Source organism: Podarcis melisellensis (assembly GCF_964234715.1).
Source record: "Podarcis melisellensis genome assembly, chromosome: 13".
Taxonomy (NCBI): Eukaryota; Metazoa; Chordata; class Lepidosauria; order Squamata; family Lacertidae; genus Podarcis; species Podarcis melisellensis.
This window is the reverse complement of record NC_138545.1, coordinates 16219871-16247563: the sequence shown is the minus strand read 5'-3', so window position 1 is coordinate 16247563 and position 27693 is coordinate 16219871. Positions and strand designations below refer to the sequence as shown.

Below are 27693 nucleotides of genomic sequence, written 5' to 3'. Positions count from 1 at the left end.
ATTTGGCTGGTGGATAGAGATTAGAGTTTACCTGTTGCAATCATACACAAAGAGATAATTCTGGGTAATAAAATAATTGTTCGTTGTAACACCTGGGTCCTGCAGGCGCCCTTTCTGTGCTCCTCCTCGATGAGCAGCTGTTTGGCTGCTTCACTCTCATCCAGCTCTCCCCCAAGCAACTTCAAGGATTACTTTTTTTTTTTTGAGTGGGAGGTTTGTGTGTTTTTTTAATTCCCAAAGGAGGAGCAGGTTCTTCTCTCACGCTCGCACGTTTTCCTGCTCCAACTCCTTGCCGCTCCTCCCTGCTTCAGAACCTGCTGGGAAAGAGAGCGAGAGCTCCCGGGAAAGACGCCTCTTGCGCTCGCCCCGCCCTCGAGTCTCCTGCCGCGGACGGAGGGAAGCATCTCAAAGGGTTTCCTCGCCAAAGGGAGCAGCAAGCGACGGGTTTCCCGCTGCCCTCGAGCCAGGCATCTCTCCTCTGGGGCATCAGGCGCCGCGAGTTGGGCACCAGAGTCTGGCTCTCCTGCCTCTCTGCCTTGGCACAGTCTCCGGATCTGGGTCTTTCGCTGGCCGAGGATTTGGCTGGGCTGGGGCTGGCGGGGAAGAAGCGCGATGGCCAAGAAGACTCCCAGGGGACGCTTCGAGGAAGCCCAGGTAGAGGGGGAGTTCCGAAGGCTGGAGATGGGTAGCGAGGAGGACCACGACGGCAACCTGAGCGCGCGGCTGCCTAGTTGTGGCTTTGGCCTCAAGCAGTGCTCCCTGGTATGGTCACAGCGGTGCTGGAAATAGACAAGAACGTCCCGTTTTCAGGTGGGAGAAGGATTCTGGCATCCTCATTCATGCTTGTGGTTTTATTATAGGATCTTCCAGAAAGAATAAAAGCAGAGGTGTTTTGGGACTCAGAAAGGGACCATGAAGCTTACAGGTAAGTGATCTCTCTCCCCAATCTCTTGAAAATTTCTCCCTTCAGGGAATGGTTTCTACATTGAATTGTTCCTCGGAACGCATCTGGTTTCTGTGGGTCTTACAGTCATCAAATATGGTTGCTGTCTCCACCCATGTTCCTCTAAATATGATGAAGGAAATGCAATTTAAAACTTTTGTATAAGACCCGCTGGTGGACTTGACCACTGATCAGTTATAACATGCATTTTGTGTGTTTATTTGGAAAATAATCACTACAACTTTAACTCCATGTTACATTGGTAAGCATCGTTACAGAACGGATGAAACATGTACAAATGGTTTTTCAGAACTGGATGAGGAGGTGGACTAGGCCCAGGATTAAAAACCTACGAGGAGGACTAGAGTTAAGCCTGTCATGTCAGTTCAATCTGCCCCAAGGGTGGGGCCAGTGTCACAGCCTGCCTGCCATTGACCATATAGGCAGTCAAGCTGCGATCCACTTCCTGGGCCTGGGTGAAGCTAAAATGGATTTACCCAAACCCAGGAAAACCCCTCACCATAGATCAAGGGGAGGCATTGTCAGTGTCTCACAACAGTGCCCAGGTTGCGGTAAGCGTCATTACACAACATATGTTTTTTCAAAATTTTCTTTTTTCTTCTTCTTTATGCTTTCACTGCCCCCAATTGCTCCTGAAGCTCCCACTGCCCCCCTCAATCATTCCAGCACCCTGCAGGGGGTGGGATCACCCACTATGAGAAATACTGGTTTAGAGCAAAATGGGTTCATGGCTTGTAGAACCCCTGGCCTGCTCAATGAATATGAGAATTTCCCCTGAAGTTCTAGTATCATCAACACACCAGGAATCAGAAGATTAGTAGTTAATCCTGCCACTTGGCTTTACTCTGCATGAACGCAGGCATTTTAAAGTCACCTTCTCAGTATCAGAAGAATACTTTTTGGGCAGCCTCATAATAAACGTGCTTCTCTGTGGCAAAATCCTGAGTGTGCAGAGTGGTGCCTGCCCAGGAATTTTCCTTCCATAATCTTTTTGCCTCCTTAGCATGTGAAGCACCTCCTGCAAAAATATCAATTAGACCAGCAGAGGAAGTTCTCCCAATTCATGTTTAACCTGATTCCCCTTTCATCTTTCCCTTTGTGCCATTCAGAGTGCGCTTCACAAAGGCTGGCTCCTTCCATTGCTGTGATACTGGTCTCATATGGAAAGTGAGAGGAGCTGTGACCATAACATACCACTTTGATTCATGGCCTAAGCACCTGGAAGAACAAAACATCAAGGAGTGGCAGATCGCTGGCCCTCTGCTCAACATTAAAGTGGATGCAGTAGAAGCCATGGCAGCCATTTACGTCCCTCACTCCTTGTGTCTTGAAGGTATCACATGGGGAAAACCTTACAGCATTATAACCATAATAGGAAGAATCTTAAACAGGAATAACTTCCATTGACATTTCCAGAATGTTTGGGGGGCAGTGGTATGGGTTCTAGGGATCAGTAGTGCTGGCTAAATTGTCTTTTCTGATTTGTTTCAATTTTGCAAAATGTTCTGCTATTTTACTGTTTCTGTGATGCTTTGTATTTTGTTGTAAGACGTGTTGGAGCTGTCGTCTAAACCACAGAGCCTAGGGCTTGCCGATCAGAAGGTCGTGGTTCGAATCCCCTCAATGGGGTGAGCTCCCGTTGCTCGGTCCCTGCTCCTGCCAACCTAGCAGTTCAAAAGCCCATCAAAGTGCAAGTAGATAAATAGGTACCGTTCCGGTGGGAAGGTAAACGGCGTTTCCGTGCGCTGCTCTGATTTGCCAGAAGCGGCTTAGTCACGCTGGCCACATGACCCGGAAGCTGTACACTGGCTCCCTCGGCCATTAAAGTGAGATGAGCACTGCAACCCCAGAGTCGTCCAATACTGGACCTAATGGTCAGGGGTCCCTTTACCTTTACCCTGAGAACATACAGTACTGTGAAACAATGCTATAGACCTCTTAAAGGATGATGAGAAAATAAATACTTGCATGATACAGGGAGGGTGAGGCTTAAGTGATGGTGATTTTTTTTCACTTTCCCACTTGTAACATGTTTGTCTATGTTTCCTTTGGGCTCCTGTTCAGGTAAAGATAGTTCCCATGTCTACATTGCACATTTTGTCGAAGGGGGGATGAGGCTGGAGAAACCAGACAGAGTGGAGCCTCACCATGCTGTGTTGGAGAACCCCAAGTTCTCTTCCCTTGGAGTCCTTTTCAAAAAGCGGTTTAAGCTGAAGATCAACACTGTTGTGCTGCTCTATCAGAGCCTTCAACTGGAAACACCAACGTTTCACCTGTACCTCCTACCCAATGACCTTTCGATAATAAAGGTAACCAGGAACCTCCAACTCTGGTATTCCAATTGCCTGGATCATTTACTTGATCATATTAACCCCGACTATGCACAATTGTTGGACTTGATCAGTTCTATTCAACAAGCCAGTAGAGAGAAAATTAACAAGTTGCCCTCTGCTGGGTTACTTATCTTCTCACCAATACTGTTGCTTTAATGTGATTTTTCCAAAATTGAAATACACCTTTTTCACTTCTTAAACAACCTGCTTGCTAAAGCCCAAATTCCCTGTCTGGTTCTCCAAACAACGGTGTTGTCACTGAATTGTGAAACAATTGTGAGTCCCAATGGATTTCTTCCGGAAGCATTCACTGAAATCAGGCTTCCTCCAGAATAAACGTATTTAGTGATGAGCAAATTCTGCTTAATTCATACAAGCTATCTAAATGAACTTTTGAGGAAGAACATCCTTCTTCATTTGCAGTGTTGGCACATGGGATTCATGGCTTCTGTGGTTTCCTGCATGGACTCATCAAGATGCAGGTGGACCCAGGATTGCTGGTACATCTCGGCCACCAGGATGTCCAGTCCAAGAGCCCTGGCTTGAGTTCCCCATGAGGCCAGGGAATCTCCTCCTTACATTTTAGTTTCTGGTGCCATGTGCTTTAATTTTCTTCATATTGCAGATGGAGAATCTGTGTCTCTGCAGATGTTACTGGACTACAAAACCCATCAGCCCTGACTCTTGCTGACTGGAGGGCATCAGGTTCCCCATTCCTGCCTTAGCTGGTGTAACAATGCCAAGAAAGTTGTAGGGATCTAGTCTTGGCTTCCTCTCCGCGTATCTCAAACGTGACTTTATTTGTCTTTCCCAGGCGGTCAATGACAGTGAAGAAAATTCAAAGAGAATAGAGAAACCCCCTGTGACTCTGAGACCTCTGACAATTGGCTCTCAGGTCTCTTTGAAGTTTTCAAAGAATGTCACAGTCTGTCCTGAGGTGAGACAAATATGATGAAAGGTTTTGCAGAGCCCAGATGGTGAAGCCTGAGAATGGGAGAAATTCAACCAGGATCCCTCTTCACCCTTTTATTTGACTCCCTTGGAATGGTGGGTTGGGCTAAGCCAGATTCACACCTACAAAGGTTTCATTCTTTCCCACAGGAACTGGAGTTTCAATACCTGGATGCAGAGAAACTGCAGCAGTACGTAGAACTGTCTGCTGAGCAAATGCAAGACACGTTCTTCTTCTGCCTGATGAAGAAGGGCACACCTGAAATTGTCTGGAAGGCGCATTTGAAAAAAAGTGAGTTTTAATCAAGGGATGATCATGAGGTTGGGTCATATCTTAGGAGGCAGGACAGAAAAAGACCACCAGTCACGTTCCCTCTTTGACTGCCTCTTATTCTATTTCAGGAGAGTTCATTTCAGAGGAGATGGATTCTCCTATTCCACACCCAGCACAAGGTGAGCAGGTTTTAATTATTTCTCTGCATGTATTTGTATCCCACTTTCCTCCCAATAGGAGTTCAGAGGGCTGATGAAACAGTAGCAGAACTGGTTTTGCTGACCTTGAACTCCTCACTCTAAGTTTTACAGTGTGAGCTTATCAGTTTTAAACTGAGTGTCAGTTCTTTTAAATATTAACTGTTACTTGCTTTTATTGTCATTTGTTATGAAGTGATACTGCAAGCATAATACATAAATCTGTGAGACAATGTTCCATAGGCTCGTTTTCTTCCAAGGACAGAGACCTTGTGGGCAAAGTTTTCATGGCTTTTGGATAGTGAGCAAAATGGTCTCTTCTCTCCCTGTGGGAGAAAGCTGGGTTCAGTAATTATAACAACAATAACAGAAGCATAGAATTTGGAGGGATTCCAAGTCTCATCTAGTCCAACCCACTACAATGAAGGAGCTATCAATTCCTGGGCTTTCAAGCAATAAAATATAAAGCTGAGTATAATACTATGTGAAATTAATTATCTGATAATGTGCTGTTGTTTCATGATACCCCAAATTATGATGCCACCTCACTCTCCCTAATGGTAGGGCTGGCCCCATCCCTGTCTCCCTTGCAACTGCTCTCACTTACTGTATTTCAGTTTTATACTTCCTCAACAGTTATGGCTTTGCCCAAAGAATTCTGGGAACTGTAGGCAGATGAGCTACTAGTAATGCTCTGTTCACAATCCCTCCCCTCATGGAACTACAATTCCCAGGGCATGGGGGAGGAGGGAATGAGTTGGGCAACCAGTCTTAAGCCTGCAGTGTGAACCTGTAGCAAGATTTTCGTTCTTTTTCGCTTTCCTGGCAGGGCCGCAGTTTCCAAACTCTTCCAGCATGCACTTCATCGAGCAGCACAGGGAGGCACTAATCCAACGGACCACCCCAGCAGAACCGGTGCTGGATAGATTGTATGGCTCCGTCCTCAGTGAGGAGCAATACCAAAAAATCATTGCTCAGGAAACTAACCCAGACAAGATGCGAGAGCTCTACAAGCTTGTGCCAAGCTGGGACCTCCGGTGCAAGGATATGCTCTATGAGACACTGAAGGCCAAAAACCCACATCTCGTGAAAGACCTGGAAGGGCGATGAGGCCCCAAGGGAAGGCAGAAGGCAAGACCCCTTTCAAGGCAATTTATTTATAAAATAAAGTGCATATTAAAACACTTGTCAGCTTTGGCTCTCTGAGTAGACCTATCTCAACAAATAAGTTGTTTCACGTTCTGAGGATATTTCTCCAGAGGCCAGAGGGATCCTGGTAGTGGGTGCTTCAATGACTGGCAACATGGACAGCTGGGTGTGAGCTGGGCACATAGACTGCTGGGTGAATTGCTTTCCTGGCTTCCTCACATTCAGAATGTGCTCCACAGAGGCTCACTGCTTCCTTTGTGACGATACTGATCTCCTATGCGAGATGAGAGGATCTGTGATCATAACGTACCACTTTGATTCATGGTCTAAGCACCTACACCAGGCATAGGCAAATTCGGCCCTCCAGATGTTTTGGCACTACAACTCTCATCATCCCTAGCTAACAGGACCAGTGGGCAGAGATGGTGGGAATTGTAGTCCTAAAACATCTGGAGGGCCAAGTTTGCCTATGTCTGCTCTACACGAATGGAAGACAATTCCTTGTTGCTGGTCCAAGGAGTTCCATACACTTTCCTCACTTCTTGTGTCTCTCATCTCCCAGTGGTTTTCAACCTTTTTGAGTCCACGGCTTCCTTGTCCAGCCACTCATCCTTTCTGCAGCTCCCCTATGGGAGCCACTGACGCTGGGGATCTGTAACAAGGCACGTATACTGGGGAATCTCTCCATTCCATCCCACCCCTTTTCAGCGCTATTTTTGGCACACATGTAAGTGGGGAGGCATGTATCGGTGGGAAGCCAAGCAACGCCACTGCTCTGCAGGGCTGAGCTGAGCTGATGGACTCTGCATGGCAGCCCAGCCTGCCTTTGGTTGGGTGGGGGGGCAAGGAGAGGGCAAAACAAGATTAGGATCAGAAGCAGATTTTTTTTTTGTTACCATGCGGAAGGAAAGCAAGAAACACACAGCACTGGACACACATGCAGACACGATCCTTTCCTGCAACATTCTCCCTGTCCCCATAAAGCTGGCTGACTGTTAAGGAGGAGGGGGTTGCCTGGGGGGAGAGTGATGTTGAGGGTAGAAGGAGTGAGAAACACAAAAGACACTGCTCATTTTCAGGGTTACAGTGGTACCTCGGGTTACATACGCTTCAGGTTACAATTTCCACTAACCCAGAAATATTACCTCGGGTTAAGAACTTTGCTTCAGGATGAGAACAGAAATCATGCAGCGGCGTATCAGCAGCAGAAGGAGGCCCCATTAACTAAAGTGGTGCTTCAGGTTAAGAACAGTTTCAGGATAAGAACAGACCTCCAGGATGAATTAAGTTCTTAACCTGAGGTACCACTGTATTTTTAAAACCCTCTTTATAGGGTGGACACCCACCCACCACCACCATCAAGCTACCCCCTTGCTACCTCATTGTATTTCTCAAGCCCTCTATGTAGAACTAAGGAACTGTTAGTTACTGAAGCTGGGGAGGGTTTTGGTTTGGAGGAGGGAGATTTTCAGAATATAAACAGTCATGCAAAAGTGTTTCCCTCTTTTTTTGTCACTGCTATATTTTTGGAAGATAATGTGTTGCAAGTTAAAGTTGCCAGCTTCCCTGAATGTTCCTCAGAATGAGAGAGAGAGAGAGAGAGAGAGAGAGAGAGAGAGAGAGAGAGAGAGAGAGAGAGAGAGAGAGAGAGAATGAGAATATGCAGGAAGATCAGGGTTGCAAGTTAATGAAAGGATGACACCCCTGAATGTTCCTCAATGTGCCCCGGCGCACTAGATTAAAAACAATGTTATAACCATAACAGTAGAAATCCTAAATTGAATTAAATATAATGTGGTGGAACACAGAAAGAGAAATAGGGGTAATTGGTTTCTAAACCCAGGCTTGTATTTTCCTCCTTTGTAGCATGTCTGTCCCTCTGAAATCACCCTGACTGATTATAGCATGGTGATTCCTCAGCATCAGTAGTTCTTGAGTACAAACCTCCAAAGTGTTTCTGCAAACATCTTCCCAGGGCACAAGGAGTCTATATTTCTATGATTTACACCTGCCCTACATTGTACTTTGAACTTTACTTTTATGCCTACCAACCCAGCTAATAAAGTTTCCTGGTAGCATGAGGATTTGAGGCAGGTTACTGTAAACAAAGGCTGGCCAGTGATCTCTTCCTTGTAGGCAGCGAGGTGGAGAAAGATCAGGCATGTATGAATCCGTATATGAGCACTGGGCTTGTGGGCTCCTGCAGAGATCCATCTGGTCTCTGATGCAGCTTAGCATTTGCATGAAACTGCTGGAAGAGTTTTATTTGGAAATTTCTCGAATGGTTTCATGGAGCCAATTCCTGGGGTGGGGAGCTCCCTCACTGAAGGCCATAGGAGCCAACTCCTAGTGGCCAAGGACCCTTTGCCCCCTCATAAAATATGTGACACCCCCCCAAGTTGACAGTCATTGACATTCAAAAGGTTTGTGTGTACCACATATTGTGATATATTCTTCTTCTTGTTCTCTTATTCTATGTGTTAAATCTGCAAGCTGTTCATATTTTTTCAAGTTGGCACCCCTGCTGGAGGTCTTCAGGCAGACTCTTGACAGCCACCTGTTGAAAATGCTGTAGGGCTGGATTTTCTGCATCAGGCCAGATGGTGTAGAAAATTTCCTCCAGCCCTAGAAGATGCTGATGATACTCCTCTCTCTCCTCCTCACATTATTTCAGGGAGAAGGTGGAGGTCCTGCATTCAGGTCTGAGACTTGTCTGCAGACAAGTTATGGGTGCAGAATCTGGATATTAATTACTGGGATAAGTGGGCCGGTTACCTGTTGCAACCTTTTTGTATGCAAAATCTCCAGCATTGGGTGAGTGAATATGGTTAGAATCATAGAATCTTAGAGTTGGAAGAGACGTCAAGGGTCATCTAGTCCAACCCCCTGCAATGCAGGAATCTCAGCTGAAGTATCTCCTGACTAAAGATATTAGTTTAGTCACAGGAAACTGAGGTGATGCTCTAGAAACCTGCTAAAGGGCAAGAAACTGCAGGAAGGAAGCAGTGCAGAGAACAACTCATGGTTTCAGTTGTCTCTCCATAATGCACAGAGCATGGGAAACAAACAAGATGAACTGGAGCTTTTTATCCTGACCCCCACCCTCCAGGTTTAATATCTTGGCTGCCAAACTGTAAGTAAATGAAAGTTTCTGTGGCAGGATTATGCCTCATGCAGTTAAAAAATAAAAGCATTCACTGCCTAGGTTTGTTATATTCCAGTGCGCTCGATTGCCACGCCATCTCGTGTGTGTGTGTTTGTGTGGAAAATGTTCCGGTAGGTTTTTCTGTGCCAGTCTCCTCAGCTGCGCCCTTAGAAACTAGCCTCCGAGAGCGCAGCCCAAGTGCCATAAGGCACGCATTTCAAGCCCACGCCCAGGAAGAATCCTGGGAACCATAGTTCACCTCTGAGAGATCTACAAGTCCCAGCACCCTGAACAAAATCACAGATTCCTTTTCTGTGGGTGGGGTGCTCCTCCCGGCTTCAGATCCTGAGCAAAGGGAGAGCAAGAGCAGGTTCTCTTCACCCCCGTCTTGCAGCCAAAGCGCCCCTGCAAATCTTGCGAGGGCTGCCTTCGGAGGTCTTCCCCCGAGAACCGCTCAGTAAGTTCTTCCAACGCAGGGCTGGGCTGGGGAGCCCGAAAAGTGAGCTGCTGGAAAGACGCCCCTTCCGCCCTCCCCGCCCTCCAGTCTCCTGCTGCTGCCGGAGGGAAGGATCTCCAAGAGTTTCCTCGCCAAAGGGAAAAGAAGGCGACGCGCAGGGCAAGAGACGGGGCTCTCGGAGCGGGTTTCCTGCTGCCCACCCGCCAGGCATCTCTCTTTCCCGGCGAGTTGGCCCGGGGATCGGGCCCACCTGCCTCTCTGCCTTGGCACAGTCTCCAGATCTTCTGAGTTTTTCTCTGGCCGAGGCTTTGGCTGGGCTGTGGCTGGCGGAGAATGAGCGCAATGGGGACTAAGTTCTTCTTTTCCACAAATCATATGCGTGCCCTCATTTTCTTAAATCCTGAGTACCCGAATCTGCAATCCGCCAGGTACCTCCTTCTGGACGTCTTGCAGGAGTTGAAGGAGGGGGAAGGGGAGTGGGAGAAATTCAAGCGCGAACTGCTCAGATTCCCGGTCAAGGGAAGAAGAATCTCCGAGGAGTTGCTCAAGGAAGCCATGCCTTTGCAGCTCGTAGACCTGCTGTTCAGCTACTACGGTGAGGCTTATGCTGTGGAGGTGACGGCCCTGGTGCTGCAGGCAATGGACTACAATCCGCCGGTGGACGATCCCTCGGGTATCACCTGGCAAAGTAAGGGACTGGGAGCGGGGCGGGGGCTCGATCCGACTGATGGTGCTGACACCTCGCGGGTTCTCTCAGTACCGAGAGCTCAGCTCCTTCCCATGGTTGCCTTGTCCTTGGGTGGGGAAACCTTTCGAGCAGGAGAGTCGCATATCCTCCTGGGCAACATTCCAAAGAATCATAGAATCTAAGAGTTGGAAGGGACCGCAATGGACATCTGCAATTTAGAGATTTCAGCTAAAGCATCCATTACAGATGGCCAACCTCTTCTTAAAAATCTCCAAGGAAGGAGAGTCCACCACCTCTTGTGGGAGTCTGTTCCACTGCTGAACAGCTCTTACTGTCAGAAGCTTTTTCCAAATGTTTAGCTGGAATCTCCTTTCTTGCACCTTGAAGCCATTGCCTGGAGTCCTACACTCCAGAGCAGGAGAAAAAACCCAAATTCCAGGAGTTTGTGGGGGGGGGTGGAGGTCCAGGGTGAAAGTGAGTGAAATGATGGATATAAATCTTCCCTGTGTAAAGTGAGGTGGCGTCTTCCCACACCCCTCTGCCCTCCATCTAAACCAGGGCTGGCCCAAGACATGTTAGCACCTGAGGCAAAACACTACACAGCATCCGCTCCCCACCAGGGAAGAAGGAACATCAGAAACAGGGTGGGAAATAATTGTAGAAGCCTGCAAAGTGATAAGAAGAGGCCTGTAAGTCAAGAGAGTCTTCAAACCCTCCTGGATCAGTTTCTCTCTTCTGGGCCAGGCTGAGCTCCTTCAATCACCTGAGAGGCTAGAAGGATGAGAAGCTGCCTTAGAGCACATTGGGCCACTGGGTCCATCTAGTTTGTTCCAGGGATTTAGGCAGGAATCTTTCCAAGCCCTTTCTGGATCCTCCAGCGATTAAACCTGGGATCCTTTGCATGCATGTGATCTACTACAAATCCACAGCCCTTCCCTACTTAGTCCAGTCTGAAAGTACTCCAACGGGAAGAGAAGGGGAATATTCAATGTGCTCCAACAGGAAAAGAAGGGGAATGTAGGAGTGCTGGATTTTTCTGTTCAATACTTCTACTAACATCAACAATCAGCACAGTGCAGTTTACACAATTATGCCTGCTGGCCACACTGAATACATTGAAGGAGTCAGATCTGAAGAAGTTCAAGGTCAAACTCAGCAAGTTCCCCGTCAAGGAAGGCTATGTCAGTATCCCCAGGAAACTGCTGAAGAAAGCAAATGCTTGGGAGCTCACAGAAGTGCTTCTTGCATACTGTGATGAGGATTATGCTGTGGAAGTGGCTTCAGAGGTGCTGAAAGCCTTCGACCATGAGCCCCTGCCAGAATGTCCCCCAAGTTCCACCAGGGAAGGTAAGGAACTTGGAAGGGAGAACATTGGCTGAGTCTGATGGGACTGGGTGGAGAGGAGGCTTCTAGAACAGGGTTTTGTGTGTGTGTGAAACCTATATGCCAATCTGAATATGTCTTCTTGACATTGTGGGAATGTTAAGGAAGGTTGGAAATGGCATATTGTTTTAATATTATCCCCCCTCACTCACGCTAGCGATAAACAGCAGAGCACATTCCCTTTGCAACTTATTGGAAGCAAGTTGATGATACGTTAGAACCTCTGCTGATAAACCTCCAAGGAAGGAGAGACCATAACGTCCCAAGGGAGTCAGTTGCACTGCTGAACAGCTCTTACTGTCAGAAAGTTCTTCCTGGTATTTAGTCATAATCTCCTTTCTTGTTACTTGAAGCCATTGGTTCGTGTCCTACTCTCAAGAGCAGGAGAAAACAAGCATGCTCCCTCCTCCATGTGACAGCCCATAAGATGTTTGAAGATGGCTATCATATCTCCTCTTAGTCTCCTCTTTTCCAGGCCACACATACACATCTCCTTCAAGCATTTCTCATAAGGCTTAGTTTCCAGACCCTTGATCATCTTGGTTGCCCCCCTCTGCACACGTTCCACCTTGTCAACATCCTTCTTAAGTTGTGGTGCCCAGAACAGGACACAGTATTCCAGACATAGTTTGACCAAGGCAAAATAAAGTCATACTATTATTTCCCTTGATCTGGACAATATAGTTCTGTTGATTCAGCCTAGAATAGCATTAGCTTTTTTACGCTGCTGTATCACACTGTTGACTTATGTCAAGCTTGTAGTCCACTAAGACCCGTAGATCCTTTTCACATATACTATGGGTTGTCAGGTCGATAGGCTCTCCCACACAAGACAAGCACTCTGATTATTCCCCCCCCCCATTTTTTAAATTGTTTTTCCACATTTATGACAAAAAAAATTACAAAACACACCACAAAGAAAAACACTTCACAAGACAGTAAGCTAAACACACACACAAAGTATTTCTTCAGATATTTAATTGTCATAACATTATAACTGACTCGCTTGCATCCCCTCTAACTGAATTTCTTTATATCACCTGTATGACAGTTCTCCATATTTCTAATAATATTGACTCCTAACATTTACTAACCTTTATTAATATTCTAATCCTTTATATTTACTAACACATATTCTTATTCTACCCCAAAAGCTATTCGTTGATTCCAAGAATTTTCTAGTTATCTTATATTACAATATTTAGCTAAATATTCTTTAAATTTCTTCCAATCCTCTTGTGTCTCCTCTTCTTTCTGGTCTCAGATTCTTCCAGTCAGGTCGGCTAGCTCCAAAAAATCCAACATCTTCATCTGCCAATCTTCTATTGTTGGTATTTCTTGCAATTTCCAATTTTTGGCTAATAAAAGTCTTGCCACTGTAGTGTTGGTATTGTCTGCCTTTGTGCCTTCAGTATGTCACCCATGACATCAACAGCCAAAATAGTGTTGGAAAGAAGTATGCATTCAACATTAAGCTTTAGGTCACCCAAAATGATAACTCCAGATCACTGGCAGACTGACCTGTATGAGACGGAAGTGAATCCTTTGCCAAATCTGTGTGTCAATGCCAAATAATGGTTAAAAATATGTAGAAAGGGAAAAGGACTCAGTAAAGCCGTTGACATGCACTCACTTTCTCAATATCTAGCAGCAGAGCGACTTTGCGAAGTACATGTTTCAAGGCACCGGTCAGCTGAATTCTTGTCGTCAAAAATTAATCAAGGTCTGGAGGAACTGGTTCCGTCAGAAAAAGCCACCAAAGGGTAATTTCTGTACTTATATAATTGACTGAAGCCACAATTTTAGCTACAATTATACCAATGTTTCTCCCTCTCAGCTAACCCTTCCAATCCAAAACAAATGTAAAATCCATTAATCTTAAAACAATACAAGCTTTCTTGCTTAAAACAAAAATGCTTTAGCACTAATTTAATAAATGTGTGTGTGCCCCTGCTTGGGAAAAATTTGCTATTTTGAAAATTGCTATTTTGGACCTTTCCCACTTTCTGCGTCAACCATTGGGCAGGAAAACCAAAGTGCATATTTTCCACTGATGCTGGCAGGTTGCCAGATACTTTAAAGGCTTAGCAGCTGGGGAATGGAGGCAGGGCTCCACAGGCCTTGGAAGGCCCCAGGGAGTGCACCCGAGGGCTACCTGTGGTCCACTGGCTGCAGGTATCCTGCCTGTGTCATAGAATACCAGACCTGGAGGGAACTCGGTGGCCATCTATTCTAGTCCAGCTGCTGCTTGAAGCAGAAAACCAAGAGCTAGAGCCTCCCCAGCAAATGACTCTTGGTATCTGAAAGACCTTTTAAGCCCTCCAGCCCTGTATGTCACATTAAGCTGGTCTGAGGGCAGGGAACTTTCCAGTTGCTTGGGGGACAAAGTGGTCGTCATGAATGGCTCACAGTCAGGATAGCTTGGCTGGGATTATCATCTCACTCCCGCCCCGTGGAGGGACGAGTTGGGAGGGCACGGTAAGGATTGGAATTTGTTTTGGGGAAAAGAACCCCTAAGGGGCAGGGAACCCAAAGATTGGGGGAAGGTTGAAGGAAAGGACCACAGCAAGGAGTGGTATGGTTCACATAAACTTGAGGCAACCCTGAGGTGGGAGGCTAGAGGGCAACCCATAAGCCAATTTCAAACACTACAAAAGCAACTTCATAATAATATGACAAATTAGCATAGTCTCATCATAACATGTTGATAATATGAATTTAGGTGGGCCAACAATTTGATTCCATGTGAGAGACAGTGGCGCCAACTTAAACAAAATATGAGTGGGGCAGGCCTGCCTGCTTCCCCTGCCCCCTTGCTGCACTAAGTCTGGTGTCAGGCCAGTGTGCACTCAGGCAGCTGCAATGAGTGTAGGCAGTTGGTGTTGGTGTTTGCAGCACGGCCAGGGTGCTTGCTCTGCCTCCCTCTGTCCCTATGTCAGCTGCCTCCTCTCAGCCAGGCACCCACCTTGCCCATGCCTGTCATCTCCCACTGGCCAGGCATGCTCATCTTTGCTCAGGCTGCCACCATGGTAGGTTGGGTGAGGGCTGGCCACTGCAGGAGGATGCCACACAGAGAGAGGGAGTGAGCAATTGATGGAGGGATGGGAAGCCAGGTAGGAGACAGACACACACACACACAAACCACACACTCACATCCACCACACCCCCGCCACTGCTGTGTCCCACTTTGCTCCTCCTGGAGGAAAGCCAGAAACAGAGAGTGATGCCTGGCTGGGGGTAGACAGCAAACCAAGGGAGGGAGAGAAAATATTGAGGGGGTTGTGTCCCCAGAAGAAAATTATTAGGGGGCTGGCCAAGGGAGCATGGTTGGCATTTATGGTAAGGGAGCAGTCTGCATCCTAACTACGTTCCAATTCTCCTCTCCCCGCCTTGTCTCACCTAAATAAAATAAATGTTTCTTCCACAGGTCATTGGAAAGTTCTACAATCTCTAGTAATGAGATGATCTGCAAGGGAAGAAAACAATTAATGGAAATTCTTGAACAACATATTGGATATTTTGTAGATGTGCTATACTATTTCTATGTCATCATTCTGAAAGAATACAGAGACTTTTGCGAAATGTTGAAAAGTTTAAAAAGTGAAAAATTGCTGAGTATAATCCAGGAAAGAGGGGAGCAATCTTGTTGCAGGTTTCTGGAATGTGTAGAAATGGCACATCCAGGTACCATTCTGATTCTGCTCTCTGCAATGCATGGTGAGTTTGACTTCGAGTTCTTAAACTTCAACGGCAGTTCAACTAACTTCCGCCTTGCAACAGTCATCAGGCAAATAATTGTTTTCCTTTTACAGATTTGGATCAAACTCCACCCAAGGCAGCTGGCCCAATAGAGCCAGAGGTGGTTTGGGACTCAGAAAGGGGCAATGAAGCATACAGGTGAGTGACCTCTCCATCAGACATTTAAAAACCTTTTCCATTCAGGGAACGGTTTTTACATTTAATTGTTCCACACAGCACATCTGGTTTTTGTGGGTCTCACAGTCATCAGATATGGTGGTGCTCCCTAAAACACACACAGAGTACATCTACAGTATGTTCTGCACATTGCAATGAACAGTTGGCCATGGTGGGAAAATTCTCTCTGAAGGAAGCTTACCCACCAATCCTGATCTCTTCACTGAGGAACTCCTGGGTCCCTCAAACACAGCTGGAAAATCATTACCTTGGAGCATTGCTTTTGCTTATTATTTCCAGGACAGTGAAAAATATAAAACACTGCATTTTTTCTTTAAAATATTTGATTGATATGATTTAAGTTATACCCCATATTTCTTCCAAGGAGTTCAAGGTGGCATGCATGGTTTCCATCCCCATCACTTTGAAGCAGTGTGCTTTTTGGTCTGGTGTTTAGAGCTAAATGGGTACATGGGTTACAGAACTCTTGCCGTGGTTACCGAGTATGAGAAATTTCCCTGATGTTCTAGTATCATCAACACACAGGTAAACAGAAGATGAGTTTACCCTTTCACCAGCTTGCTTTGCTCTGCATGAAGGCACCATTTTAAAAACACCTTCTCTGTATAAGAAAAACCACCTTTTTTACTTTTTGGGTGGCCTCATGGCAGTTGTGCTTCAGTTGAGTGATGCTTGACCAGGAGATGTCCTTCTGTCAATATTTTACCTCCATAACTCATTGTGCGAAGCATCTCCTGCAAAAATATCAATTAGATCAGCAGTGGAAGTTCTCCCAATTCATGTTTGACGTGCAGCGTAAATTAATAACGCAGAATCTTCTTCAGTAAAAGAATAAAAGTTTTACTGTGTTAAAATAAATATTCTGCCTTTCACTCCCTTTAAGGAGTCTCAAAGCGGCTAACATTCTCCTTTCCCTTCCTCCCCCACAACAAACACTCTGTGAGGTGAGTGCGACTGAGAGACTTCAAAGTGTGACTAGCCCAAGGTCACCCAGAGAAGCGGGGACGCGAACCCGGTTCACCAGATTACGAGTCCATCGCTCTTACCACAACACCACACTGGCTCTCACAGCATAGTGAACAGAAGATTAAGTTAGCTTTAGAGCATACACAGAGTTACTGAGTCACACAGAGTCTTGAATGTGCACAGGCTTCAGAAAGCTCAGAGAGTCACTGCAGACAGAGACACCAGGGACACTGGGTCTGCCTGCAAACAGATGCAATATTTATACAGAGAATGACTCATCCTCAGGATTCAGTGATTCCGCATGCTAAATGATTCTGCAGCTTTTCAGCATTTCACAACATTTCTAGACTCCCTTACTGCTTCTGCTCTCAAATACAATGTTCAACCTGATTCCCCTTTCATCTTTCCCTTTGTGCCATTCAGAGTGTTCACCACTGAGCCTGGCTCCTTCCATTGCGGTAATACGGATCTCATATGTGACGCGAAAGAAGCTGTGACTGTAACATACCACTTTGATTCATGGCCTAAGCACGTGGAAGAACAGACTACTGAGGAGTGGCAGGCCGCTGGCCCTCTGCTCAACATTAAAGTAGATTCAGCAGAAGCTGTGGCTGCCATTCACATCCCTCACTTCTTGTGTCTTGAAGGTATGGCAGGGGGAAAGTTCCCAGCATTATAACCATAATAGGAGGAATCCTAAACAGGAATAACTTCCATTGACGTTTCCAGAATGCTATGGGGCCTGCAGTGTGGATTCTAGAAATCAGTAGTATTGGCTTACTAGTCTTTTGTAATTTTTCAAAATGTTCCAACTGTGCTGTTTTATTATTTTCTATGATTTGCATTCTGTTGTAAGCTGCCATGTGAGCATATTGTCCTGTGAAACAATGTTATAAACATCTTAAAAGACAATAAGAAAACAAACGTTTGCATGAAATAAAAAGGTAAAGGACCCCTGACAATTAAGTCCAGTCGCAGACGACTCCGGAGTTGCAGTGCTCATCTTCCTTTACTGGCTGAGGGATCCGGCATTTGTCTGCAGACAGTTTTTTTGGGTCATGTGGCCAGCATGACTAAGCCACTTCTGACAAAACCAGAGCAGCACACGGAAACGCTGTTTACCTTCCAACCGAAGCGGTACCTATTTATCTACTTGCACTTGACGTGTTTCGAACTGCTAGGTTGGCAGGAGCTGAAATGGGGGGGGGTTAAGTTTCACTTTCCCACTGCTAACATGCTTGTCTTTTCGGTACTTCCGGGTTAGCGCCCACGATTAATGGCAGATTCCCTCCAAGCTCCGGAGGGAATCGGCTCTGTAGGAGACGGGTCCTGCCGCCGCGGCGACGCGGGGACCCTCAGAAACCACAAGCGTGGAAGCCTGTGGACCTGGTGACTCGGCGGGCACCATTTGCGCCCCCCGACCCGCGAAGGAGCCTTTTTAAAGGCTACGGAATGGGAGACGGGGTGAGCAGCGCGGTGCTGAGAGTCGACTGCTGTTCCTGCGGAGTGAAGCCGCATGCCATGGTCGGAGAGCGCTGACTTCTTCCTTTGAATAATCGGACTCCAAAATCAATAACCCGTGAGTAGTACGGAAATTGGACTTGAAAGGAAAAGTTTTTTCTTCTTCTTGAATTTGGTACGACCGGGGAAGGCGCAAAAAGGAAGTCCATCTCCCCGTCCTGTAAAAAATTTAAAGCAAGGACTAGATAACTAAGTTCGAGAGAACTTCTTTTTTCCTTATTGGATAAAGTTACTAATTTCACGATTTGGCAGTATAACTATTTTTACTGGAGGATAAGAGCCAATTTTGAGAGCTGAAGCGCCACCCCCCCCCCGGACCTGGGAGTGATCCGCGAGAGAGCCTGCGGAGGAGATATAGAAGAGTTTGACAGCTGTCAAATTAGCTGTCAAAGCTGAAAAAAAAGAGAACTTTGTTTCTGTTATTTCTGCTGGTTATATTTGTTACAATATGGTAATAAATTGTTGAAAACAAGGAAGAATTGATACAAACTAACTTGACTTTTGGATTTGAACTGGAAGGGAAACTAAATAACCAGAATCCCTCTAGAGGGGTTTTTGGGACATTACAAGAATGACTGAAGGAGAAAAAATACAGGTAGAACTGGACAGAGTGTTCTTTCTCTTGGGAAAGTTACAAGATCAGAACAAAAAAAATTCCTTCCAGTAGCACCTTAAAGACCAACTAAGTTAGTTCTTGGTATGAGCTTTCGTGTGCATGCACACTTCTGATGTTTTGGCTAAAAATGTTGCAACCCTGAGTTCAACAGTGAATAAATTCTTTGAGTTTGATAAGGACTTGACTCAGGAAGTTTACACAGCTGGACAAGAGGAGAAAATTGAGAACCTTGAGAGAGTGGAGAAAAAGATATATATTCTTCCGGAGGAAATGGAAGGAGGAGATGGAGATGAAATGTTGCAGATGACAAAGGCGAGCCAGAGGCCTGTTAAGATGGACATAAAGGAAAATAAGAACTGGATGATGAAAATCTGGTTTGAGCTGGAGAATGAAAAACGGAGAGATCTCCTTATGGGGAGATTTGAAGACCTATGGATTACAAATCTGATTAAGGTGGAAGCTGGAGCTTTTGGGACATTTGGACTTAGAAGGAGTGTGAAACAAGATTTGGGCTCCACTTTTGAATATAGAGGCCTGGCTGGAAGAAACATGGACCCTATTGGGATAGAGCTTCTCCGAGATTTGATGTTTAATATAAAGGACTACCAAAAAAACCGGCAGAGAGGAACTGAAAGAGAATTAAGAGCCTCGGATGTGAGGTCTCCTGGCTGATAGCAGATAGAATGATGGGCATTTGCTGGGGATCGAAACCGGGAAAGGGAGGGGGTGGGGTTTTTGGGAATCCAAAGGGTGTACAATTATATTTTGTTTCTTTTTATTGGGGTGTGCTATTAGTATAAAAAATTTGGGGAATTCGTGAAAGGGAATCTGGGTCGAACTTAGGAAAGGGCTTTAAGAACGAATACTGATGTATAATTATGGATGTTTATAAGTTAAAATCGGTTAATTAAAATGAATTAAACATAATAAGGTTTAAAAAATGGGGATAAGAACTTGTTGAACAAACAATTTGAACTGGAATACAAGAATGGGAGGTGTGGGGAAGTCAGGGAAATATGTCATTGAAAATAAGGATTGTAAATTTATGTGTTTTTTCTTTTTTTTAATTTTTTCTTTTTTTTATTTTGGTTTTTAATGTATTGTGGAAAATCTTAATAAATATCTTTAAAAAATAATAATAACATGCTTGTCTTTTCAGGTGACGACAGTTCCCATGTCTACGTGGCACATTTTGTTGAAGGGGAGATGAGGCTGGAGAAGCCAGACAGAGTGGAGCCTCACCATGCTGTGTTGGAAAACCCCAAGTTCTCTTCCCTTGGAGTCATTTTCAAAAAGTGGTTTAAGCAAAAGATCAACAGTGTCGTACTGCTCTATCAGAGACTTCGACTGGAAACACCAACATTTCACCTGTACCTCCTGCCAAATGACCCTTCTATAGTAAAGGTAACTTGGAATCTCCAACTTTGATTGATGTTGCAGATTACCTGGATCTTTTGCTTGATCACTCTAACCATGAGAGAATACCTATGCAAAATTATTCATTAGGGTGCACTTATCTTTGTTGGACTTGATCTGTACTTATCTTTGTTGGACTTGATCTGTTTTACCAAACCTCTAGCCAACATCAACATGCTACTAGAGAGAAGATTCACAGTTGCCCTCCACCGGGTGACTTAGCTTCTCACCAACACTCTTGTTTCAAAGTGAAGTTTGCAATATTGAAATCCACCCTTTTCCTTTGTTAGCCAGCCTGCTTGCTAGAGGCCAAATGTCCTGCCTGGTTCTCTAAACAAACGTTGTTGTCACTGACTTCTGAAAACAAAATTCTAAGCACATTTTCTTGGAAGCCTTCACTGAAATAAGTAAGGCTTCCTTCAGATTTATTGATGAACAAATTCAGCTTTGTTCATTAAGGAATCAGCTTGATAATTATGAACTGTCTATAAGAACTCTTGAGGAAAAACATTCTTCCTGATTTGCAGTGTTGGCACATGGGAGATCAAGCACATTATCATATTACATTCTCAGTCTGAACTTTTCTTAAAATTGCCTTCTGATGCTTCATTCAAATATTGAGGTTTTATGGCTTCTGTGGTTTCCTGCATGGTCTCATCAAGACAAGATGCAGGTGGATGCAGGATTGCTGGTACCTCTCTGCCAACTAGCTCAGGCTTAGTTCAGGCTGCCCAGTAGTTTCTAGTGCCATAGTGGTTTAATCTTCTTCATACTGCAGATGTGGAATCTGTGTATCTGCCAATGCTCTTGGACTACAGCATCCATCATCCCTGACCCAAGCTGGTTGGGGTTGATTTGAGTCCAACAACATCTGGAGGGCATCAGGTTCCCCATTCCTGCCTTAGCTGGTGTTACGGTGTCAAGAAGGTCATAGGGATCCGGTCTTCAAGAAGTTTGGTTCCCTCTTTGCATATCTAAAAAGTGAATTTATTTGCCATTCCCAGGCAGTCGAAAAGCGTGAAGTAAATTCAAAGAGAATAGAGAAACCCCCTGTGACCCTGAAACCGCTGATGATTGGTTCTCAGGTATCTTTGAAGGCTTCAGAGGATGTCACTGTCTATCCTGAGGTGAGACAAATATGAAAAGTTTTACTGGGGAAGAGTCAAACTGTGAAGTCTGAGAATGGGAGAAATTCAACCAGGGTCCCTCTTCACCCTTTAATTTGTCTCCCTTGCAATGGTGGGTTGGGCTAAGCCAGATTCACACTTACAGAGGTTTCATTCTTTCCCACAGGAACTGAAGTTTCAATACCTGGATGCAGAGAAACTGCAGCAGTATGTAGAACTGTCTGCTGAGCAAATGCAAGACAAGTTCAACTTCTACCTGATGAAGAAGGGCACGACTGAAATTATTTGGAAGGCGCATTTGAAAAAAAGTGAGTTTTGATCAAGGGATCATAGCAGGATCAAGGAGGCAGGATAGAAAAGGACCACTGGTGGCATTCCCTCTTTGACTGCCTCTTATTGTTTTTCAGAAGAGTTAATTTCAGGGGAGCTGGATTCTCCTATTCTACACCTAGCACAAGGTCAGCAGGTTTTAATTTTCCTTGTATTTGTATCCCACTTTCCTCCCAATAGGAGCAGAGGGGGCTGAAGATACAGTAGCAGATGCACTGCAGGAAAATAAAAAGTAACGTTTGTGACTATATTCAACAACAGCCCTCCTGGATAAAGTGGTCTGGGCTTATCATTTGGTTTGGTGCCAGATGAAAATCTTTCAACTCAGCTAGGGTTTTTTTTACAGACATTTCCCACCCAGATTCAACTAATTCAGCATGGCAGCACAAGGCACCACCAGGGCAATGGGACTTTGTCCACTCCTCGCTCCGCTCGCCCCAATCTTCTCTGGAGGGTCATAAAACTCTGCAGAACAGAGTTCAGAGGGAGGAGTCAGGAAATTGTCCCATCTGACAAGCAGAACTGCCTTTGCTGACGTTGAATTCCTCCCTTGAAGTTTTACAATGTGAGCTTCTCCATTTTAAACTGAGTATCAGTTCTTAACATATCCAAGAGAAACTTGGACGTGATTTGGAAGTCTTGGGCTCATCTCCCACCATGCTCATTTTATTCATTGTCCCTGCTTGCTTTGTAATACTATGTGAAACTGTAATGAATTAATTGTCTGACAATGGGCTGTTGTTTCATGATACCCCAAATTATGATGCCGCCTCACTCTCCCTAATGGTAGGGCTGGCCCCATCCGTGGCTTCCTTGCAACTGCTCTCACTTACTGTATTTCAGTTTTATACTTCCTCAACAGTTATGACTTTGCCCAAAGAATTCTGGGAACTGTAGGCAGAGGAGCTACTAGTAATGCTCTGTTAGCAATTTCTCCCCTCATGGAACTACAATTCCCAGGGCGTGGGAGAGGAGGGAATGAGTTGGGCAACCAGTTTTAAGCCTGCAGTGTGAATGTCTAGCAAGATTTCCGTTCTTTTTCGCTTTCCTGGCAGGGCCGCAGCTTCCAAACTCTTCCAGCGTGCACTTCATCGAGCGGCACAGGGAGGCGCTAATCCAACGGACCACCCCAGTGGAACCAGTGCTGGATAGATTGTATGGCTCCGTCCTCAGTGAGGAGCAATACCAAAAAATCATTGCCCAGGAAACTAACCCAGACAAGATGCGAGAGCTCTACAGGCTTGTGCCAAGCTGGGACCTCTGGTGCAAGGATAAGCTGTATGAGGCACTGAAGGCCAAAAACCCACATCTCGTGAAAGACCTGGAAGGGCAATGAGGCCCCAAGGGTGTGGGATGTAAACACAGGAGCAGTCAATGACAACATTTCTAGAGTCTACATGTTAGAACATGGGGAGGGATGTCTGTCCAGCAAGCAGGTAAACTTCCTGGGGACGGACTTCCTCTGCATGTGACCAGAGATGGGTGTGGCCTCACCTGTGCAGGTAATGATAAAAGCACAGGGCAGGCAGCCATTCTCTCTCTTGCCTCTCTCTGCCATCTTCTTTTGATGAGGAAACATCTAAGGATGCTCTCATGGCTCCCAGCCAAGAGAGGAGATAAGGACTATCTTGCTACAAGATAGATTCTAAATGTATTTTACCTTTTTAAGTCTGTGTGCCTTCTGGGATCATATTGTGAACAGAACGTGAGTAAACTCTTTTATACTTTTATAAAGACTGTGTAGTGTCTTGTATTTTAAGAGGGATCAAAGGGGAAATTACCAGAGTAATTATTATAGAGGTTCTAGCGAACCTGTGCACACGTTACCGTTGCAAACTAAAAGGGAATGTTTATAAACTCTGCTGATATTTTGGGAACTTGTTAGCACAAGTTGGATAAGGATATAATTAGTCAATATATCCTCTCCTGCATCCCTGAACATTCCCACAAAGGGAAGGCAGAAGGCAAGACCCCATTCAAGGCATTTTATTTATAAAAGTAAAGTGCATATTAAAACACTTGTCAGCTTTGGCTCTCTGAGTAGACCTATCTTAACAAAGAAGTTGTTGCACGTTCTGAGGATATTTCTCCAGAGGCCAGAGGGATCCTGGTAGTGGGTGCTTCAATGACTGGCAACATGGACAGCTGGGTGTGAGCTGGGCACACAGACTGCTGGGTGAATTGCTTTCCTGGCTTCCTCACATTCAGAGTGTGCTCCACAGAGACTGACTCCTTACTTTGTGGCGATACTGATCTCCTATGTGAGATGAGAGGATCTGTGATCATAACATACCACTTTGATTCATGGTCGAAGCACCTGCACAAATGGAAGACAATTGCTTGTTGCTGATCCTTTGCTCAACCTCCAAGCAGTTCCATACACTTTCCTCACTTCCTGTGTCTTTCGTCGCTCAGTGGTTTTCAACTCTTTTGAGTCCATGGCTTCCTTGACCAACCACACACCCTTTCTGCAGCTCCGCTATGGGAGCCACTTACGCTGGGGTTCTGTTACAAGGCACACGTACTGGGGAATCTCTCCATTCCGTCCCACCCTCTTTCAGCACTATTTTTGGCACACATGTAGTGGAGAGGCATGTGTCGATGGGAAGCCAAGCAACACTCTGCAGGGCCAAGTTGATGGACTCTGCATGGCAGCCCAGCTTCCCTTTGGTTGGGTGGGGGCATGGAGAGGGCAAAACAAGATTACAATCAGAAGGAAAAGCAAGAAACACATAGCACTGGACAAACATGCAGACACAATCCTTTCCTGCAACATTCTCCCTGTCCCCATAAAGCTGGCTGACTGTTAAGGAGGAGGGGGTTGCCTGGGGGGAGAGGTAGAGACGAAGGGGAGGGGGAATGTTGAAGGTAGAAGGAGTGAGAAAAACAAAAGACACTGCTCACTTTCAGGGTTATTTTTAAATCCCTCTTTATGGGGTGCGTGTGCGTGCGTGCGTGCACACACACACACACACACACACCCATCAAGCTACTTTGTTAGTTTCTTGCATTTTTCAAACCCTCTGTGTAAAATGATGGAACTGTTAGTTACTGAAGCTGGGGAGGGTTTTTAAAACCCTCTTTATAGGGTGGACACCCACCCACCCACCACCATCATCAAGCTACTTTGCTACCTTATTGTATTTCTCAAGCCCTCTATGTAGAACTAAGGAACTGTTAGTTACTGAAGCTGGGGAGGGTTTTTTGTTTGGAGGAGGGAGATTTTCAGAATATAAACAGTCATGCAAAAGTGTTTGCCACTTTTTTTGTCACTGTTTTATTTTGGGAAGATAATGGGTTGCAAGTTAAAGCTTCCAGCTCCCCTGAATGTTCCTCAGAATGAGAGAGAGAGAGAGAGAGAGAGAGAGAGAGAGAGAGAGAGAGAGAGAGAGAGAGAGAGAGAGAGAGAGAGAATGAATGCAGGAAGATTAGGGTTGCAAGTTAATGAAAGGACGGCTCCCCTGAATGTTCCTCAAGTCACCCCAGGGTGCCATGACACACCATCTGAAAATACCCACAACAGCAGGAATTCTAAGTTGAATTGAATATAATGTGGTGGAACACAGAAAGAGAAATAGGGGTGCTTGGTTTCTAAACCCAGGCTTGTATTTCCCCCTTTGTAGCATGTCTGTCCCTCTGAAATCACCCTGACTGATTATAGCATGGTGATTCCTCAGCATCAGTAGATCTTGAGTACAAACCTCCAAAGTGTTTCTGCAAACATCTTCCCAGGGCACAAGGACCCTATATTTCTATGATTCACAACTGTTGCTTTCTCATACCTGGCCCTGCCCTACATTGTAGGGAGATGTGAAGCTGCATTTTTGAACTTTAGTTTTATGCCAACCAACCCAGCTAATAACGTTTGCTGGTAGCATGAAGAATTCAGGCAGCTTATTGTAAACAAAGGCTGGGCCACAGTGAGAGTAAACATTGAAGCATTGCATGTTATGGAGGCATAATCTACGCTGTAGCAAAGTGATCTCTTCCTTGTAGGTAGTGAGGTAGAGAAAGATCAGGCATGGATGAATCCATATATGAGCATTGGGCTTGTGGGCTCCTGCAGAGATCCATCTGGTCTCTGATGCAGCTTAGCATTTGCATGAAACTGCTTGAAGAGTTTTATTTGGAAATTTCTCATATGGTTTCATGGAGCCAATTCCTGGGGTGGAGAGCTCCCTCACTGATGGCCATAGGAGCCAACTCCTAGTGGCCAAGGACCCTTTGCCCCCCCCATAAAATATGTTATCCCCCCCAAAGTTGACAGTCATTGACATTCAAAAGGTTTGTGTGTACCACATATTGTGATCGATTATGTGGGGTGGGGTTCACCTGGGCCACCCAATATATTTTGTGTGTGTGTGTGTGTGTGTGTCAACCCTAAATCACTGTTAAATTTATCTTAATGCTACCAGCGTTTTTAAATAAATACAATTTTCACCCATATATTCAGTAAACATTTTCCAGTCTTCTTTGAATGTATGTTCTTCTTGTTCTCTTATTCTATATGTTAAATCTGCAAGCTGTTCATATTTTTTCTAGCTGGCACCCCTGCTGGAGGTCTTCAGGCAGACTCTTGACAGCCACCTGTTGAAAATGCTGTAGGGCTGGATTTTCTGCATCAGGCCAGATGGCCTAGAAAATTTCCTCCAGCCCTAGAAGATGCTGATGATACTCCTCTCTCCCCTCCTCACATTATTTCAGGGAGAAGGTGGAGGTCCTGCATTCAGGTCTGAGACTTGTCTGCAGACAAGTTGTGGGTGCAGAATCTGGATATTAATTACTGGGATAAGTGGGCTGGTTACCTGTTGCAACCTTTTTGTATGCAAAATCTGCAGCTTTAGGCTGGTGAATCTGGTTAGAATCATAGAATCTTAGAGTTGGAAGAGACGTCAAGGGTCATCTAGTCCAACCCCCTGCAATGCAGGAATCTCAGCTGAAGTATCTCCTGACTAAAGATATTAGTTTAGTCACAGGAAACTGAGGTGATGCTCTAGAAACCAGCTAAACGGCAAGAAACTGCAGGAAGGAAGCAGTGCAGAGAACAACTCATGGTTTCATTTGTCTCTCCATAATGCACAGAGCATGGGAAATAAACAAGATGAACTGGAGCTTTTTATCCATTATGGCAAATACAACCTGGTAGGCATTACTGAAACCAGGTGGGATGAGACTTATGACTGGACTGCAGGGATTGACCAATCAGGAAGGGTGGAGGAGTAACATTATATATGAAGGATGTGTAAATCTTTGAAAAAAATCCATGACTTTGAGGATGAAAAGCCGATTGAGGGTTATGGGTAAAAATTGTAGGAGAAAGAAACAGCAGTGACTTTACCAGATTGAAGACTTGGATGAGCAGATAACCAAACATTCAAAAAGGAGAGAAATAGTAATCATGGTGACTTCAACTTCTGCTTGTTTCTTTCACACACAGAAGCTTCCAGAACCCTCTTGAATTAAGTAGAATAGGAAAGATCTCTACACATCATATCAATAGTCTCTGCACTAAGAAATGCAGACTGACAGTGTGTGCATCGCCTCATGTGATCGATAATGCAGGGCTGGGCTTCTCCCGCTCCGCCCCCCCCCCATGTGTTTCTCAAGTTGGCAGTCCTGACCCCCACCCACCAGGTTTAATATCTTGGCTGCCACGCTGCAAGTAAATGAACGTTTCTGTGGCAGGATTATGCCTCATGCAGTTAAAAAATAAAGGCATTCACTGCCTAGGTTTGTTATATTCCAGTGCGCTCGATTGCCACGCTGTCTCGTGTGTGTGTGTATGTGTGCGTGTGTGTAAAATGTTCCGGTGGGTTTTTCTGTGCCAGTCTCCTCAGCTGCGCCCTTGGAAACTAGCAACCGAGAGCGCAGCCCAAGTGCCATAAGGCACGCATTTCAAGCCCACGCCCAGGAAGAATCCTGGGAACCATAGTTCACCTCTGAGAGATCTACAAGTCCCAGCACCCTGAACAAAATCACAGATTCCTTTTCTGTTGGTGGGGTGCTCCTCCCGGCTTCAGATCCCGCGCAAAGGGAGAGCAAGAGCGGATTCTCTTCACCCCCGTCTTGCAGCCAAAGCGCCCCTGCAAATCTTGCGAGGGCTGCCTTCGGAGGTCTTTCCTCGAGAACCGCTCAGCCAAGTTCTTCCAACGCAGGGCTGAAGTTCTGCTGGAAAGACGCCCCTTCCGCCCTCCCCGCCCTCCAGTCTCCTGCTGCTGCCGGAGGGAAGGATCTCCAAAG

At 45.5% G+C, this 27693-nt stretch overlaps 1 protein-coding gene across 4 annotated transcripts; it reads left to right on the top strand.

Moving 5' to 3' along the window:
* Positions 1–92: 92 nt before the first annotated feature.
* LOC309353967 (NACHT, LRR and PYD domains-containing protein 1a allele 5-like) lies at positions 93–23224 on the top strand. Of its 4 annotated transcripts, XM_081883628.1 has the most exons (11): positions 9398–10158; positions 11233–11505; positions 13190–13304; positions 14969–15258; positions 15354–15438; positions 16867–17090; positions 19740–19984; positions 21001–21123; positions 21290–21431; positions 21531–21581; positions 22509–23224. In XM_081883628.1, exons 1-11 carry the CDS (start codon positions 9804–9806, stop codon positions 22787–22789), a joined length of 2184 nt encoding a protein of 727 aa, XP_081739754.1. In that variant the 5' UTR covers positions 9398–9803; the 3' UTR covers positions 22790–23224. The 4 variants fall into 4 exon arrangements, with proteins under 4 accessions (XP_081739756.1, XP_081739755.1, XP_081739757.1 ...); XM_081883630.1 differs by lacking the exons at positions 9398–10158; positions 11233–11505; positions 13190–13304; ... (5 more) ...; positions 21290–21431; positions 21531–21581 and adding exons at positions 93–762; positions 861–925; positions 2074–2297; ... (2 more) ...; positions 4399–4540; positions 4651–4701 and having other exon boundaries at positions 22509–22836; XM_081883629.1 differs by lacking the exons at positions 9398–10158; positions 11233–11505; positions 13190–13304; ... (6 more) ...; positions 21531–21581; positions 22509–23224 and adding exons at positions 93–762; positions 861–925; positions 2074–2297; ... (3 more) ...; positions 4651–4701; positions 5549–5903.
* Positions 23225–27693: the final 4469 nt, after the last annotated feature.

What these genes read in the sequence shown, in the direction of transcription:
- LOC309353967 (XM_081883628.1), top strand. Translation starts at nt 9,804, where the DNA reads ATGAGCGCAATGGGGACTAAGTTCTTCTTTTCCACAAATCATATGCGT. An exon ending in CCCAAGTTCCACCAGGGAAG is followed by an intron (nt 11,506 to 13,189) that starts GTAAGGAACTTG and finishes CTCAATATCTAG; the next exon opens with CAGCAGAGCGACTTTGCGAA. An exon ending in ATGTCACTGTCTATCCTGAG is followed by an intron (nt 21,124 to 21,289) that starts GTGAGACAAATA and finishes TCTTTCCCACAG; the next exon opens with GAACTGAAGTTTCAATACCT.